Here is a 13790-nt window from a genome sequence, read left to right on the forward strand (position 1 = left end):
ACTTTCTTCCTATAAATATCATGGTTGCTCAAATTTGATTCATTCATTCACATATATATCTTGTCCACACCATTTCTACATCATCTTTCTTTCGATTTTTCCTCACCAATTTGCTTACTTTAGCATTCGAGTAATCACGTCGGACATCCCTCCGACACCCATTCATGTGGTTATCTTTGTGTTTACAGGCCATCACTGGTTTTTTTTAGGAAGAAGAAGATCTCTGGTTTGGAAACATCTCACTAAGCTCTAATTTCCCATCATTTTCATAATCTAACACAGTGAAAACGCCACACATCTCTCACCTATTTTTACCATGTCACATCATATAACATAGTTAATATTAAATTTTATATTCATATAATCTTTTTGAAATTACAAAAATAATATAATATATAATAAATACTTGAAAAATATACTTGAAAAATAAAATTAGAATTGAAACATGGATGATTGCCCTACGTAACCTAGCGATAATGTCACAGTAGATGTACGTCTCTCTATAGAAATGGGGTGGCAATCTTTCAAGGTTGCTCCAAAGCAGAAATATGGATTTAATATTCTTGAGTATTCTCCTTTTCTCTTTTGCAGTCTGGTCATGGATTCTTCAAACGCTGAAATCGAAATTCAGGAAACCTGCAGGCAAACTCCCTCCAGGGCCGAAACCATATCCTATAATAGGGAACATTCTCGAACTCGGCCGAAAGCCCCACCAATCGCTCGCGAAACTCTCCCAAATATACGGTCCCTTGATTCATCTGAAACTCGGAAGCTTAACAACTGTAGTTGTATCCTCTCCTGATATGGCCAAACTCTTTCTGCAGAAACACGATCAAGTTTTCTCCAGCCGGAACCACCCCGTCGCGATTCAAGCGCTGGACCACGACAAGCTGTCGTTGGTGTGGATTCCGGTCGAGAATCAGTGGCGGAAGCTGCGCAAAATATGTAGAGAACATATGTTTTCGGTGCCGAGTCTTGATTCGAGCCAGGGTTTGAGGAGGGACAGGCTGCAGAAACTGTGCGAGTATGTGCATCGGTGCTGCATCGACGGCAAGGCTGTGGATGTCGGGAGAGCTGCATTTACGACGTCGCTTAATCTGATGACGGCCACTCTTTTCTCCGAGGAATTTGCTGCTTTTGATTCGGCCTCATGTGAAGAATTCAAGGAAGTGGTGTCGGGAATAATGGAGAATATTGGGAAGCCGAATCTTGCAGATTATTTTCCCCTGTTTAGAGTGTTGGGTCCGCAGGGGATTTTGAGGAAGAACACTGTTTATTTCAGGAGATGTTTCGATATATTCGAGAAAATCATTGCAAAACGGCTGGAAATGAGGGGAAGAATGTCGAGGAAAAGTGACATGTTAGAATCTTTGCTGGATATAAACGAGAGAAATGTGTCTGAACTGAGCATTCTTGACATCAAGCATCTACTTCTGGTCAGTTCACTCTATCAGGTTTATGGTACATTTGATTTGTTTATCGTCACTAACTTTTGGGCTTCATGCTAGGATTTATTCGTTGCGGGCACGGATACAACATCAAGCGCAGTGGAATGGGCTATGTCAGAGTTACTCAGGCATCCAGATAAAATGCTAAAAATCAAAAAGGAATTAAGAGAAGTAATTGGAAATAATGAACAAGTTGCAGAATCAGACATTTCAAGACTTCCATACTTAAAAGCTATCGTGAAAGAAACTTTTAGGCTTCATCCTACAGTCCCTTTGTTGGTACCTCACAAGTCTACAGAAGATACAGAAATCAATGGCTATACCATCCCAAAAAATGCAAAAATTCTCATTAATGCGTGGGCAATCGGGAGAGATTCTAGTACATGGTTGGATCCTGAGTTATTCACCCCTGAAAGGTTTTTAGAAAGCGAAATGGACTTCAAGGGCCAGCATTTTGAGCTCGTTCCATTCGGTGCTGGTCGAAGAATTTGCGCCGGCTTGCCGCTGGCGAATCGTATGGTGCACCTTATGATTGCTACGTTGGTTCATAACTTTGATTGGAAACTTGATGGAGGACTAAAACCAGAAGAACTGGACCTGAATGAAAGTTTTGGACTCACTCTGCAAAAGACCATACCTCTAAAGGCTGTCCCAATTAAATTTCAGCCATTTTAATTTTTCCTTTTTTTGTTGAATATGTTGGTTGCATAAGTAATAATTTCTTGTGTTTGCTAACCATATATTGTGTGTTTTTAGATGTGGAAAAAACTTGTGTGAGACGGTTCACGGGTCGTATTTTGTGAGACATATCTCTTATTTGGATCTTCCCTGAAAAAATATTATTTTTTATGCTAAAAATATTATATTTTATTGTGAATATCGGTATGGTTGATCCGTCTCACAAATAAAGATTCGTGAGACCGTCTTACAAAAGACATACTCGATTTTCTCTTGTTTTTTTAGTTTTAATAATTAACTCAATTGTGAAATGTAAAACTGAAAACAAAAATAAGAACATAAGCAATTTTGACATGGTTTGGTCAATCGATCTACATCCACAAAATCACGCTGAGCTATCAAACAAATTCTTTTAATAGAAAATTTTATGATCATACAATAACTTATTAAATAAAAGATTATATCTTTTCTAACGTCATCTCTATAACGAACACATTAAATAAATTTCGCTTGACGAGTGTCACTCGTCTTCAACTCCATCTTGATCAAACTTCTTTCGAAATTGCGGATTTATCCTCTCCCGAGAACACCGTCTTTCTCTCCATAAGAATGAATCACGAGCAATTAAAATCTCTCAAAACATAATGATATGATGGAAACTGTCAGTATCTTTATTTCAGGAGATGTCCGAAACATGAAAGACAATTTGTTTTCTTCACAAAAAGTTGCTTACAATAATTGATAATCCATCATAATAATATAACTCTTGAAACTCATTTCTCACTCGACCACTCTGGAAACGCTCAGAAATTTTCAAAATGAATTAAGGGTAATTTGTAGAAAAATACATATGTCAATGATTTTTTTAAGATTCAGTACCCATAAGTTTTTTTTTGTATTTCAATACCTGACAAAAGACAAACTTAGTTTTTACTACATGTTTCATGTATTTTTACCTTTTTACCCTTTTTACTTAATAAAAAATTATATAAATCCTTTTTTTTGTTTGTCATCTTCTATTTCCACTCATCATTCTCAATGTAAATTAAAATATTTTTTTATTAAAAAAATAAATTCACAACTAATCATTGAACTTTTTGAAATACTTACTTTTACTTGCGAAATACTTAATTTCAATTTTAAAATACTTGATTTAGTAAATAATATACTCAGAATGTTTATTAAAATACTGGATATTCGAATATCCAACACAAGTTCATCAAGTGCTCGTATTTCCATCCAAAATTCATTTGGATGAATTTTGGATGACGTGTTCATTTTCATTTAATTATTTTTTATTTTAAAAAAAAAACAAATTCGCAACTAAGCATTGAACTTTTGCAAATAATTATTTTTACTTGCGAAATACCTAATTTTAGTTTTAAAATACTTGATTTGGTAAATGAGATACTCAGAATTAATATTAAAATACTGGATATTCGAATATGCAACGCAAGTTCACCAAGTGCTCGTATTTCCATCCAAGATATATTCAAATGACTTGTTCATTTCATTTAATTATTTTTTATTTTTTAAAAAATAAATTCGCAACTAAGCATTGAAATTTTTTAAATACTTAGTTTTACTTGCGAAATACCTAATTTCAGCTTTAAAATACTTGATTTGGTAAATGAGATACTCAGAATGGATATTAAAATACTGGATATTAGAATATACAACGTAAGTTCACCAAATGCTCGCATTTCTATCCAATATGCATTTGGATGACATGTTCATTTCATTTAATTATTTTTTTATTGTTAAAAAACAAATTCGTAATTAAGCATTGAACTTTTTCAAGTATTTACTTTTATTTGCAAAATATCTAATTTCAATTTTAAAATACTTGATTTGGTAAATGAAACACTCATAATGAGTATTAAAATACTGGATATTCGAATATGCAAGGTAAATTCACCAAGTGCTCGCATTTACATCCAAGATGCATTTGGATGACATGTTCATTTCATTTAATTATTTTCTTCATTAAAAAAAAACAAATTCACAACTAAGTATAAAACATTTTGAAGTACTTACTTTTACTTGCAAAATACATAATTTCAATTTTAAAATACTTGATTTGATAAATGAGATACTCAGAATGAGTATTAAAATACTGGATATTCGAATATAGAACGTAAGTTCACCAAGTGCTCGCATTTCTAGCCAATATACATTTGGATGACACTTTAATTTCATTTAATTGATTTTTATTATTAAAAAAACAAATTCAAAACTAAACATTGAACTTTTTCAAGTACTTAGTTTTACTTGTGAAATACCTAATTTCAGTTTTAAAATCTTTGATTTGATAAATGAGATACTCATAATGAGTATTAAAATACTGGATATTTGAATATGCAACGTAAGTTTACCAAGTGCTCAGGTTTCCATCCAAGATACATATGGATGACATGTTCAAGGACTTTTTTAGCAGCCACAAAGCTTTGAAAGAGAAAAAAAGGCTTGGAGCGAAGATTTGAAGATTTCCGGACAATGTTCTTCGAGCGAATAACCCGTGATAGGAACGAGTAACATAATACGTGGATTTACAATTTACAGAGAAATATGAAGTCAAATACACGTCGATAGTCATAGTCCAGTGGGTCGAAAACTAGAGGATTTAATAAAACGACATGCAATTCACCCTTGATAAATAATTAAAGAGATTTAATTACTTCACTGAGTTGAATTAGTTTGGCATAGCTTAAGAGGATATGTTCAAGTGGATATGAAATCTCGTCGAAAGCATAGATCATTGTCGAACGAATTAAGTAGATTAACGAGGGGTAAGTGAACCGAGATTCTCAACAAATTCATTTCTCATTGAACTTTAATCAATCATTCTAGCTTATTCATTTAATCATTTAATCCTTGAACCATTTCATTGAGTTTTTATTTAATAATCGTAGTAGTAAACAATCATCTGAAGTATCGATGCTAAAAATTGAATAACTGAGAATAATAATCGAGAAATACAATCTTAGATGAACGATACCCGTACTCTTGTACACTATATTATTACTTGACATCGAGCACTTGCGATTATTTCGAGCTTGAATATTATTAATATTTACTAAGAATTTTACAATGAAAGTTTTGCTCGATCACTGAGCATGCAACATTTTAAAATACTTACTTTTACGTGCGAAATACCTAATTTTAATTTTAAAATACTTGATTTGGTAAATGAGATACTCATAATATGTGATAGAATACTGGATATTCGAATATGCAACGTAAATTCGGTCATGGTTGGTTTTCCAACTAAGATTAATTAGAATACTTATTCATGTCATTTAAAGAAATGAACACAGTTCATTACTGAGCGTGGAGTAAGATAAGTTATTTGAAGATCAAAATAAGCACTTACTTTTAACAAAAATATAGTAGCATACTTGTCCCGGAGTAAAAGTAAGTTATTTCTTTGTATACCAAAATAAATTGTTATTTTTATTTCATGAGGAGTGATTAACAATGTTTTGTTAAAATTTCAATTGCATTGAAATTGCATCATAATGCATATTAGAAATATCCAGTATTATATTACCTATTCTGAGTATCTCATTTATGAAATCAAGTATTTTGAAACTGAAATTAGGTACTTATCAAGTAAACTAAGTACTTTAAAAGTTTCATGTTTAGTTGGGAATTTGATTTTTTTTACAAATAGATATCACACGAGGAGAAGAATATGTCGTCCGAATGTATCTTCTAAGGAAAGACCAACACTTTGTGAACTTACCTTGCATATTCGAATATCCAGTATTTTAATACATATTCTGAGTATCTCATTTACCAAATCAAGTATTTTAAAATTGAAATTAGGTGTTTCGCAAGTAAAACTAAGTACTTGAAAATGTTTAATGCTTAGTTACGAATTTGTTTTTTTAACAATAAAAAAATAATAAAATGAGATGAACATGTCATCCAAATGCATCTTGGATGGAAATGCGAGAATTTGGTGAAATTAGATTGCATATTCTAATATCCAGTATTTTAATATTCATTTTGAGTATTTCATTTATTAAATTAGGTATTTTAAAATTGAAATTAGGTATTTCGTAAATAAAACTAAGTACTTCATAAAGTTCGATGCTTAGTTATGAATTTAAAAATAAAAAATATTTAAATGAAATGTACATGTCATCCAAATGCATCTTGGATGAAAATACAAGCACTTGGTGAACTTACATTGCCTACTAGAATATCCAGTATTTTATTAACTTTTATGAGTATCTCAATTATCAAATCAAGTATTTTAAAGCTGAAATTAGGTATTTCGCAAGTAAAATTAAGTACTTGAAAAATTTCAATGCTTAGTTGCGAATTTGTTTTTTTTAAATAAAAAAATAATTAAATGAAATGAACAAGTCATCTAAATATATCTTGGATAGAAATACGAGCACTTGGTGAATTTGTGTTGCATATTCGAATATCCAGTATTTTAATACTCATTCTGAGTATCTCATTTACCAAATCAAGTATTTTAAAACTAAAATTAGGTATTTCGCAAGTAAAACTAATTATTTGCAAAAGTTCAATGCTTAGTTGCGAATTTGTTTTTTTAAAAATAAAAAATAATTAAATGAAAATGAACATGTTATCCAAATGAATTTTGTATGGAAATACGGGCACTTGGTGAACTTGTGTTGGATATTCGAATATCCAGTATTTTAATACACATTCTGAGTATATTATTTACTGAATCAAGTGTTTTAAAATTGAAATTAAGTATTTCGTAAGTAAAACTAAGTATTTCAAAAAGTTCAATTATTAGTTGTGAATTTGTTTTTTTAATAAAAAATTATTTTAATTCAATGTATATGTGATCCCAATGCATTAGGAATGATGAGTGGAAAGAGAAGATGACAAACAAAAAAAGAGATTTATATAATTTTTTATTAAGTAAGAAGGGTAAAAAGGTAAAAATACACAAAACATGTAGTAAAAACTAAGTTTGTCTTTTGTCAGGTACTGAAATACAAAAAAAAAACCTATGGGTATTGAATCTTAAAAAAATCATTAGCAGATGTATTTTTCTCCAAATTACCCATGAGTTAACACACATTTACAAAGAAAAATATCCAGGATAGAAATTATCTTTTTAAATCTCGCACCATATCTTTTAAGCTAATGTTATCCAATATCTTAATGATATCACAAAACACATTCAAAATAATTATCAGTTATCTATTTATATAAAAAAAATCTTCAAATCAATATTTCAGATTTTATTGAAATCTAAAAAAATAAAGCCCACAAAAAATAATGTCTAACAAATATGAATGTAATTTATTTACCAAACTATAGCCCGATGAATACAAAAAACTTATGAGACGATATAACGTGTCAATTTTATGATAGGATTCTTCGGCTCGATCTAACATATGAAAACAAAATTATTTTTTATACTAAAAGTATTACCACCACTCATAATAGTTATTAATCAGATCAACTCATCTCGTAGTTATAAACCTATAAGATCGTCACACAATAGACTTGCTCACTAATTAATTATATTGGTATCTTTGTGTACGCATGCTGATTTAAATTTTATAAATATTACTGATAGCGATTATAATATTTTAAACTATTAAAATCATAAATCGGCATATCAATTATTGATTAAATTATGGCTGAGAATTTGCAACCATTCTCGACTCGAAATTGGCATTATCTATTTTTAAATTCCACTTATCCCAACGAGACAAATATAAAATAATTTTTAGTCAACTTGCTTACGTGCATGTCGTTAAACGTTATAATAAATTCATTGATCTTGATGGCCCCAAATGAGATCTCCCATTCGAAGCATGGTAATATATATATATATATATATATATATATATATATATTACCATGCTTCTATTACCATGCTTCGAATGGGTATATATATATATAATATATATATATTATATTATATATATATATATTATATTATATATATATATATGATCATTAACAATTTTCTTTTAAGGATTTATCGAGAAACGGTCATGGGACATGTTAACTATATCCATATTTGCAATAAAAATAATACTTTTAATATAAAAAATCATATTTTTTTTCGTGAATGACTCAAAAAAAAATATTCTTTTCACAAAATCAACGTATGAGATCGGATCACAAAAGTTTTCGCGTCTTTTAAATGGTTGACTTGAACGTGATATCATTTTTTGAAATGAAAATCTTTTGGGAGAAAATAGTAAGTCTTAATGGTAGTTAGCATAAATAATGAATCATTAGTAACATATTATTAACCAGAGTATACATTTGAAAATAAAATAAAATAGCACTATTTTGAGGGGAACGAATGAAATTGTAGGTTTATTCGGTTAATATGATTGATATAAAAAGAAATGAAAAATAGAATAATAAATTTATCACATTTCAAATAAAATTAAAATATGTGCATTATTATTATTACTATTATTATTATTAAATGATAATTATATTAATAATTTATTATTATAATTTTAAAATCTATTTTTAATATATTATCCTTTTATAATTGTTAATATTATTTTTATTATTATTCACATTGTTATTTATGTTTAAATTTTTTTTATCTACTATTATTTTTATTATTATTCATATTGTTATTTATGTTTAAATTTTTTTATCTACTATTATTTTTATTATTATTCACATTGTTATTATTGTATTTTTTTTTATCTTTCTCCAACATCAAATGTATACTTGATTATGTTTCCTGTATACTCGGTTGATGAAAATTGAAATTTTAATCTTGAAAGTTTGTATGTTTTGAATTTTATTATTTTAAATTGTCAAAATTTGATTTTCATACAATAACTATAATTTTTTTATTCAAAACTATTAAATCGTTTGACTTTGATTTTTTTGACATTGATTCTCCTCTACGTAACACATGTGGAGATGATAAAAAGTAATATTACTCACATTAAAATTCACCTGATAAAAAATTTGAAAAATACAGGAAACCGACCTTCAATGGTTCCAAATAAAAGGGAAAATATTTGTCGTTTTTTATTTTGATTTATGTATATTTTAATGCGTATAATATAATATTAGCTTTATTCTAATTATCACATATTCTATGTTGTGTAAATGGAATATCAATGTCAAATAATCAATATTCGAATAATTTAATGATTTTTGACAATAAAAATCAAAACAAAAAAAATTCAAATTACTAGGTGAAATCGAATTTTGATAATCTACTAATCTATAACTCAAATCAACTAATTTATAGAATTAAATTCTGAATTTTTCCCACTCGGTGGCAAGATCATAAGCCTCGATAGAATCATAATAAATTCGTCCTCGTATTACATGTTTGTCCCCGAATCATCTCTGTCAGTAATTTTTTAATCGAAAATGATAGATTAAGAGGCAACTTTTTAATCATTTTGATTTTTTTAAATATTAAATCACAATGTGAAAAATGAGATAATATTTTAATATATTTTTTCAGATCTATACGGCTATACCTATATATATATATATATATATATATATATATATATATATATATATATATATATATATATAATAACGATAACCAATATTCACCAATCACCGTCCTATTAGATTTAAATAATAATAACAATAACAATAACAATAACAATAATAATAAAAGTCTGCCGTCTATAATAGGAGAGTATTAGAAGTGTAAAATAATAGAATCAAGCAAAATATGATAAAAAAAAATTGAAAGGTTGAATTCGACTCGAATTAATTTTATTCGAGTTTAGCTCGTTTGAAAATTTGAAAACTTCTGGCTCGGATTAAAATTCTAATTTGAGTTTGGTTTGAAATATTCGAACATGTTCATGAACTATTCGAAATATTACTTGAAAATAAATATTCGAAAGATTGAAACATATTTATTTAATATATAATTTTATTATATTAATAAAATATTAAAATTCACAAACTATCAAATAATGTTTTTGCTCAAATTCGATTAAAAAATTCAAACATGTTAAGTTGAAATCGAATTCAATAAGCTAAAATATAAATAAAATAATTTTCAACTCAAATAGTAAATCAAACGGAATGTGATGTACGCTTAGCATCTGTCTATAAATCGCAGGAGCAAGTCTTTCAAATTTCATCGGAGAGGAAACTAATATATATGGATTTAATATTCTCAAGTATCCTCCTTCTCTCTTTCGCGGCCTGGGCGTGGATTCTTCAAATTCTGAAATCAAAATCCAGGAAACCAGACAAACTCCCTCCAGGACCGAACCCATATCCCATAATCGGAAACATTCTCGAACTCGGCCAGAAACCCCACCAATCGCTCGCGAAACTCTCCCAAATCTACGGCCCCTTGATTCATCTGAAACTCGGAAGCTTAACAACTGTAGTTGTATCCTCTCCTGAAATGGCCAAACTCTTTCTGCAGAAACACGATCAATTCTTCTCCGGCCGACACCATCCCTGCTCAATACAAGCGCTGGATCACCACAAGCTGTCGATGGCGTGGATCCCAGCCGAGAACCAATGGCGGAAGCTGCGAAAAATATGTAGAGAACAGATGTTTTCGGCGCCGAGTCTTGATTCGAACCAGGGTTTGAGGAGGGACAAGTTGCAGAAACTGTGTGAGTATGTGCGTGGGTGCTGTACCAATGGCAAGGCAGTGGATATCGGGAGAGCTGCATTTACGACGTCGCTTAATCTGATGTCCGCGACCCTTTTTTCAAAGGAACTTGCTGCTTTTGATTCGGGTTCATGCGAAGAATTCAAGGAAGTAGTGCAGGGAATCATGGAGACTGCTGGGAAGCCGAATCTTGCAGATTATTTTCCTGTGTTCAGAGCGTTGGATCCGCAGGGGATCTTGAGGAAGAACACCGTTTACTTCAGGAAATGTTTCGATATATTTGAGGAAATCATAGAGGAACGGCTGAAAACAAGGGGAGGATCGGTTAATGATGCTAGGAAAAGTGATATGTTGGAATCTCTAATGGATATTAACGAGAGAAATGAGTCTGATCTGAGTATTCTTGACATTAAGCATTTACTTCTGGTGAGTATACATGAATACGTACTATCTGCTTTTTTTTCTTGACAAAAAGCATGCATAATTTAAAAATCTACGAAAATTCACGTGCGACGGTCTCACATTTCGTATTTTGTGAGATGTATCTCTTATGAGTGTGTCTTATGTGAGACCGTCTCACGGATCCTAATCAATTAGAGGGGTCTACCCTATCCATATTCACAATAAAAAGTAATACTCTTACCATAAAAAATAATTTTCTTCGCATAAAAAATAATATTTTTTCATGGATAACCCAAATAAGAGATCGGTCTCACAAATACGACCCGTGAGACCGTCTCACACAATTTTTTGCCATCTTTTATTTGGGTAATCCATGAAAAAGTATTATTTTTATGACAAGAGTATTACTTTTTATTGTGAATATCGGTAGAATTGACCCGTCTCAAAGATAAAAATTTGTGAAACCGTCTCACAAGAGACTTACTTTCGAAAATAAATAAGAGCAATGATAGAGTATTGATTAAAAAACTAGTTAGTTTGGTTTTTCGATTTGAATACAAATATTTTTTTTTTAAAAAAAACAAATATTTGTAATAAAATATAATTGTAGTTTCATGAGTTTCATTCAAAATTTTTATAAACTCACACATAAAATTAAATTTAATATTTTACAAAATTTTCAAAAATATTTATAAAAATTAATAACAATTATGGAATATACTAATTTTTAAAAAATACATATCTCAAATTATAACTTTAAATCATTAATAAAAAATAAAAAATCATGTCAATTTTACTTTTAAATTTTGGTTAAAGTCAGAGAAGATCAAACAAAAGTTGGCATTTAGAAATACCTCAAAATATGGCATTTAGAAATACCTCAAAATATTTTCATCCAGCTAAAATCAAATTATAAGTCTTTCCTCAAAGCTCCTGTAAACACTACCTCGACATGCTTGTATCTAACTAGTTGCCATACAAGGATTTATTTGTTGCAGGTTCAGACACAACTTCAAGCACGGTGGAATGGGCTATGTCAGAGTTGCTTAGGCATCCAGATGAAATGCTAAAACTAAAAAATGAATTAAAGGAAGTGATTGGAAAGAATGAACAAGTTACAGAATCAGATATTTCAAGACTTCCATATTTGAGAGCAGTGGTAAAAGAAACTTTTAGGGTTCACCCTGCAGCCGCTTTGTTGGTACCTCACAAGTCTCAAGAAGATACAGAAATCAATGGCTACATCATCCCGAAAAACGCTCAAATTCTCATTAATGCATGGGCTATTGGCAGAGATTCAAGAACATGGTCGGATTCTACGTCGTTTACCCTTGAGAGATTTTTTGAACGTGAAGTTGACTTCAAAGGTCAGCATTTCGAGCTCCTACCATTCGGTGCCGGTAGGAGAATTTGCCCAGGCTGGCCATTGGCGAGTCGTATGGTGCACCTAATGGTTGCTACTTTGGTACATAACTTCGAATGGAAACTTGATGGAGGACTAAAACCAGAAGAAGTGGACATGGGTGAAAATTTTGGACTCACGCTACAAAAGTCTATACCTCTCGAAGCTGTGCCAAGTATATAGCTACTATTGTGTGCACCTTTTGTTGATGTTGTATGCTTGAGATCTCAATTATGTTGTGATCATTTAGTTACTATTGTCCACTCCTTTCGTTGATGATGAATAAGAGAAGTTATCTATCTATTTGTGTAAATTGTCATGATGTCTGGACAAATTTCTTTTGGAAAAATCTAAAATCCCATCATACATTCAAGACAGAAGCGTTCAGTAGCAAAAAAAATCACCTCACAAGAATTATATTCATCCACAAAACCATGGTTTATGAGTAATTTTGAATTAGGTCGTGGTCCACGTCTAGAACAAAAGAAACTCTAAAATGAGGGTCCTCATACATATGAACAAACCAAAAAATTACTTAAACAAATTTTACGACCTTCCATTTCACCCACCAGAACCCTGCTTTTTTTGTGGATCAGAGGGAGAGAGCGAAAAAGAGTTATAACCAGAAAACAATAGGTTCCTTGAATTTATAGGGACGACTACGTACAAGTTGCACAACCCCATCAACAACAGTTAACATCGCCTTGCAGTTGCTTCTATACGATAATAATGGTGATCCAAGGGGAACCAGTGCAAATCTCTCAGCCAAACTGACTTTCTGCATTGAAAGGGATCTAGCCTTGTCCACCTTGAAAGGGATCCCGCCGAGATGTGATCTAGCCATCTGACATAAACCTTTATCCTACTTGTATCGAAAAAACATGCATTAATTACCGTCGCAGTATATATCCTGCATACGTCAGGTCAACTCCAATTACTTCCCCAGCTTTGGCTCAACCACCTCGGACCTCTACCTTGAGCTCGGCCTTATCCCTTGAAAACTCAAACCCAATCTAACTCGACTCATGTATTGCCATTAGCTAGATAACCCACCGAGGTGTCACAAAGGTTTTGTTAATGTATGGCTTGCATCTCGTTTTCCGTAATATCTTTCTGGCGTAATGAGATAAAATCATATAAAAATAATTTGAACATATCAGTAAATCTTCGATGAAAATGAAAAAAACAAATAAATGAAACGATTATATTCTAGTATGATATTTTGTTAACAAAAATGGCATGTTTTAATATATAAAATATCCTATATTAT

General features: G+C 30.8%; 2 protein-coding genes across 2 annotated transcripts; both read left to right on the forward strand.

The window, feature by feature from the left end:
* Positions 1-499: 499 nt before the first annotated feature.
* On the forward strand, positions 500-2290 carry LOC140810835 (cytochrome P450 76T24-like). Its single transcript, XM_073168730.1, has 2 exons — positions 500-1436; positions 1509-2290. The coding sequence occupies exons 1-2, from the start codon at positions 549-551 to the stop codon at positions 2121-2123; spliced, it is 1503 nt and encodes a 500-aa protein (XP_073024831.1). The 5' UTR covers positions 500-548; the 3' UTR covers positions 2124-2290.
* Positions 2291-10218: 7928 nt separating this feature from the next.
* Positions 10219-12819, forward strand: LOC140809620 (cytochrome P450 76T24-like). The gene is made up of 2 exons (XM_073167307.1): positions 10219-11142; positions 12101-12819. Exons 1-2 carry the CDS (start codon positions 10249-10251, stop codon positions 12701-12703), a joined length of 1497 nt encoding a protein of 498 aa, XP_073023408.1. The 5' UTR covers positions 10219-10248; the 3' UTR covers positions 12704-12819.
* Positions 12820-13790: the final 971 nt, after the last annotated feature.

This window comes from Primulina eburnea, chromosome 13, assembly GCF_022965805.1.
Source record: "Primulina eburnea isolate SZY01 chromosome 13, ASM2296580v1, whole genome shotgun sequence".
NCBI lineage: Eukaryota > Viridiplantae > Streptophyta > Magnoliopsida > Lamiales > Gesneriaceae > Primulina > Primulina eburnea.

Coding starts and splice junctions, on each gene's coding strand:
- LOC140809620 (XM_073167307.1), top strand. CDS start 10,249: ATGGATTTAATATTCTCAAGTATCCTCCTTCTCTCTTTCGCGGCCTGG. Junction 11,143..12,100: donor ACATTAAGCATTTACTTCTG/GTGAGTATACAT, acceptor TTGCCATACAAG/GATTTATTTGTTGCAGGTTC.
- LOC140810835 (XM_073168730.1), top strand. CDS start 549: ATGGATTTAATATTCTTGAGTATTCTCCTTTTCTCTTTTGCAGTCTGG. Junction 1,437..1,508: donor ACATCAAGCATCTACTTCTG/GTCAGTTCACTC, acceptor GCTTCATGCTAG/GATTTATTCGTTGCGGGCAC.